The sequence below is a fragment of the Lipotes vexillifer genome, unplaced genomic scaffold, assembly GCF_000442215.2.
Source record: "Lipotes vexillifer unplaced genomic scaffold, Lipotes_vexillifer_v1.1 scaffold394, whole genome shotgun sequence".
NCBI lineage: Eukaryota > Metazoa > Chordata > Mammalia > Artiodactyla > Lipotidae > Lipotes > Lipotes vexillifer.
The window spans coordinates 1,309,560-1,314,658 of record NW_006791731.1 but is presented as its reverse complement, the minus strand read 5'-3'; the positions used below and the strand labels follow the sequence as shown (position 1 = coordinate 1,314,658).

At 51.7% G+C, this 5,099-nt stretch overlaps 1 protein-coding gene across 1 annotated transcript; it reads left to right on the top strand.

Moving 5' to 3' along the window:
- Window positions 1-1,462: 1,462 nt before the first annotated feature.
- On the top strand, window positions 1,463-2,059 carry ZFP41 (ZFP41 zinc finger protein). The gene is given in 1 exon segment (XM_007472103.1): window positions 1,463-2,059. A coding segment is annotated over 1 exon segment (597 nt).
- The last annotated feature ends 3,040 nt before the right edge of the window (window positions 2,060-5,099 follow it).

Below are 5,099 nucleotides of genomic sequence, written 5' to 3'. Positions count from 1 at the left end.
TTGGCTCCAGTTAAGTGCCACAAGGAGAATGGGAGCCAGGTAAGGGAACCAGGGAGTGGGGTCAGGGAGGACTGCCTGAGAAGGGCCCTCAGAGCAGAGCTCTGAATGAGTGAGGGGCCAGCACCACCAACACCTCCTCTCAGGACCTGTTTCTAGGAGCACCCAGGCGCTGAGGCAGAAAGGAATATGTGGCAAACCTAAGGATGGCTGGGGGGTGGGGTGGGGAAGCACAGGGGCAGCAGTGTGAGGGGAGCCAGTGGGGATTTGGGCAGAAATGTGACGGGGGTTCACTGGCTGCTCTGTGGAGGATGGACCCAGGGGAGGCCTGGGGTGAGGGTGGGAGCGAGTTTCATCCAGCTTAGAATCCAGGCTTCAAGTGATGGGAGGAACCTTCCATGAGGGTCACATGTGGCTCCCACAGCCTGTAACTCCAAAAGCACGTTGTCTGGTCCCAAATACAAGAAGTGGAGAAGGAGCAAGTAAAGGGCGGGGAAAACTCCAGTTTGGGGACCACGCAGCCGTCATTGATCCGTGGTACACATGAGTCCTACCGGACGCAGGTGTGGAGATGCTGGCCCCTGGCAGAGGAATAAGAATTCCTTGGTTGGGACTTCCCTGGTGGCGCAGTGATTAAGAACCCGCCTGCCAGTGCAGGGGACACGGGTTCGAGCTCTGGTCCAGGAAGATCCCACGTGCCACAGAGCAACAAAGCCCATTCACCACAACTACTGAACCCACATCCCAAAACTACTGAAGCCCGCACGCTTAGAGCCTGTGCTCCACCACAAGAGAAGCCACTTCAGTGAGAAGCCCATGCACCGCAACGAAGAGTAGCCCCTGCTCGGCACAACTAGAGAAAGCCCGCATGCAGCAACGAAGACCCAACACAGTCAAAAATAAATAAATAAATAAAGTTAATTAAAGAAAAAAAGAATTCCTTGGTTAGCAACTGAGTAAACGATGATGCCATCTACTGAGATGAGGAAAACTGGGAACAGTGAGGTTGTGGGGGGTGGGTTTCTGGGAAATAAGTGTGCTGTTTGGTCATGTCCAGCCTGAGACTCGTTAGATGTCTAGGTGGGATACGTGAGCAGGGAAGGGAAGGGGGCCGTGTTCCCACTGCCTCCCCCACCCCTTCCCTACCCTTCTGCCCCTTCATAACTCAGCACTCAAAAACCTCACGGCTGTGTTCCTCCCAAACACTCGTTTAATCTAATGTTCATGGTCTTGTTTCTCTCCAGCCTCAGAAGGGTTGTTGGTGCTCTTCTCTTTGTTGCAGAGTTTCTGTTCCAGAACTGTAGTTACCAGCTTGGAAAAATACAGTGTTGTGTCTAAAGCAAGACCTTTCTGAAGAGGTGGAGTTACAAGGACATTCATAAGGCTGGAGAATTTTGCTGCTGGTCATTCTCCTTGGCCCTTGCCAGCTTCCAGTGGTCCTTCCTCTCTCCTGGGGACAAGAAGGATGGAAAAGCCCACAGGCAAATAAAAGAAGGCACAGACCCCAGAGGGAGAAGTACGTGTTCAGAAGGACACTCCCAAGGAAGATACAGCATGTCGGAAAAAGAAGCCAAACCAGAGATCCACTTTGGCCAAAAAGCACAGTAAGGAACCCGGCCTGAGTCGTGAGGACGAGGAACACATGTTTGAGGCCTTCAGTGCTACATTTAAAGATGACTTTGATGGGGTGCCTGTGTTCACTCCCTTCCAGGGGAAGAAGCCCTACAAATGCAGCGAATGTGGGCACGTGTTTAAGCACAAGACGGATCACGTTCGCCACCAGAGAGTCCACACTGGAGAGAAGCCCTTCCAGTGCGCCCAGTGCGGGAAGACATTCAGGCACAGCTCCGACGTGACCAAGCACCGGAGGATTCACACCGGAGAAAAGCCCTTTAAATGCAGTGAGTGCGGCAAAGCCTTTAACTGTGGTTCAAATCTCCTAAAACATCAGAAAACCCACACTGGAGAGAAGCCGTACGAATGTAAGGAATGTGGGAAAACCTTTGCCTACAGCTCATGTCTTATTCGCCATCGGAAACGTCACCCACAGAAGAAGCACTGAGCATGGGGAAGCCTTCCAGACTCAGAGCTTTGTGCCCGCGAAAACTGTCCTGGCAGGCCTGCCTGGGGCTCCTCCTCCCCTGGCGTCTGATCGGGCTGGGGGTCCTGCCGTCACCAGGAAAACTGCCCCAGCCAGGTCAGCAAACACCAGTGTGGCCAGAGACCTTTCTGGTCTAGAGAATCTCCAGGGCAAGACATCATGATAACAAGGCAGCTCCTCGCAGCTGTGGCACCAGGGAGGCGAGTGTACAAACTGCTGTCCAGGGGACAGGCTTCAGACCCGAGCACAGTCAGCACCTCCCACTGCCGCCTTCGCCTGTGACTCCCATGCTGGCTTCGGGCCCTCCCACCGGCTCCTTTGAAGGCTGTGCTGCAGACCTTTGGCCCACCGGGTCCCAAGTCCATCTCCGTGTGGCCCAGCAGGAGGCCTGTGACCCTGAGCTGGATGGCAGTGCTTCCGCAGTGAGTACTGGGGACCCCAGTGTCCCCCTGGCTGGCTGTGGTGGCGGTGCTGTGCTTTGTCCTCTGCCTTCCCTCCTCTCTGGAGAACCATTCCTTGAACTTGGCCCCTGCTCCCAGGAACTGGGCTCTCTGTGTGTCCTCCCACATCAGCCATCATCCCAGCTGAGCAGCCTTGACTTACCAGGTGGACCACTCAGGACACTAAATGCTGCCACTGTGGGAGCTTCCTGCCCTGGCCATGTGAGGCCCCGGGATGTTGACGGCAGCTTGGATGCAGCTTTTGCCTGCCATGCGGCCTTTCAGACACGAGACGGTGGGCCTGCCCCCCAGGGCCAGCTCTCCATTCAGGTTAGTTCCACTTCTCTGTGCTTGGCCCCCAGGTTCCATCCTACCCCCTTCACATCCACATGCTGTGCCTGCCCTTGGTTTCCCTCCAAGAGTGGTCTGGATGGGCCTCCATGTTCTCCTGGGCGAGGGTGTGGTTTGTCCCAGAATTTCAGCACTGTATAAGAGGGGCGAGGTGACTGTCGTCCAGGAAGTAATAGGGCTTTTTATCAGGAAAATGTTGATACCTACATTTTCAGCTCTTTAGACCCAGAAAACTAATGATGGCCTTGATCTTGGGGGCTCCCCCATCAGGAGACAGGAGAGAGTGCTCCCAGTGGAAACATCCCTCCAGGTTAAGATTTTTACTCTTGTTCTTTCTAAAAGCTATGATGTCATAACAGCTCTACCTGAGCTGGCACCTCTGCTTCGCAGCTTGGCAGGCCCTCCTCCTACCCCGACAGGCAGGCCCCAGGTGTGACCTGTGATCCTGCTCTCACAGTCCCAGAACTGGAGATGTGAGGAGGCAAAGTTGTTCAAACAGGTGCCAGGGTCTGGCTCAGGGAAAACACACCTGTGATCCTGGGTGGGGAAATGTTGCTATAAAGGAGGTCACTGGGACATTTGGCAAACGTTGGGTCTAGACTGTCCACAGGGGAGGTGGGGGGCACATCAGTGTCAAAGCTCCCTGGTTTGATGGCCTGCAGCCATCCCAGACAACATCCTTGTCATGAAAGATGCATGCTGAGGTCTTAAGGGCCACAGGGCCATGACATCTGCAGTTTTCTCTCAAAGGCTGAGCAAAGAAGCAATAACAACAATACAGATTGGCAGGTTGACAAACATTTTCTGTTAAGGGACAGATAATAACTGATCTTGGCTTTGTAGCCATAAGGTCTCTGCCACAACTCAGCTCAGCCATGACATGCAATAGCAATCACAGCACAGAAACGGCCAATAAGGCTTTATTTACAGAATCAGGTGGTGGGCCGGATTTGGCCGGTTTCAGATGAAGGGTATGTGACACGTTCCAGGGGTGTCTGCATCTGCTTCGGTTTGGTTTGGTTTTTATTTATGATGGTTTATAATATGCCATGATGGATATATTGTTATATATAAAATATTGTACAAATGTACCGTAAATTACAACACATCACATGTACTGTAGAAAAATTATCGTTTTCTATGTTATTATGTTTCCACATTAATACCAATGGGAAGCATTTTTTGTGGCTGCATAATGATCCATTAAATAAAAAGTTGCCTTAACCTTCTCCTAACAAAGGCATGTAGGCTGTTTCCAGTTTAGGTCATTAAAAACAATGCAGTAAACATCTTCTCCACATTTAGGGCCAACAGGACGGGTTGCCAGAAATGAGCTGACGGGGAGATCATTCTGGCAAATTACCTTCCCCCAGGTTGTGCTGCATAAGTGCCCCAGCAGTGCACAGGTAGCAGGTGGGTTTTAATCTCGCCAATTTGATGAGAGAGAATAAGCATTCTAATCTGGTGTCTTCGAGTTCTAGAGAGGAAGCAGGTGGCAAAGAGCGTAGTCTCTCGAGCCAGGGGTTACTGACTCGACCCTCGTGCCTTGGAGATGTGGGACCTTGGGCCCGTCCTTCACCTCCTTGTGCCTGTGGTTCCTCAGAGGTGACTTGGAGGCATTGACAGTGCTCAACCTGGTCAGTGACTGTGTGTGACCTCAGTGCCGTGCTGACCCCCAGTTCAGCCACTGTCAGCTCCAGTCACGTGTTAGTGTCCTTAGTGAGGGGACATTTTTCCACAGGCATGAGAGGTGGCTGTGCAAGCAGACAACCATCAGTCCCTCTCTCAAGAGAATGAAATCAACCAGGAAAACAAGAGAGACATGAGACAATAAATAACACAATCAAACTAAAATCAGTCCACTGTCTTTTTTGCCTCCTGTCATTTTGGTTCAGACAGACGGGCTCATTTCCCATTTCTTCTGAGTTAACCATTATGACACCACGTCACCACCAAGCACTGAACCCAAATCTTTCAGATAAATCTATTTTGATGGGTTTTTTGTTTTTTGGGTTTTTTGGCTATTGCTCTTCAAATGAAACCCAAATTCCAGAAAAAGAAAACCTTCTAAGTAGCCTGAGTCAAAGAAGAAAAACATAGGTTTCCCGGTGGCGCAGTGGTTAAGAATCCACCTGCCAATGCAGGGGACACGGGTTCGAGCCCTGGTCCGGGAAGATCCCACATGCCACAGAGCAGTAAGTCCATGCACC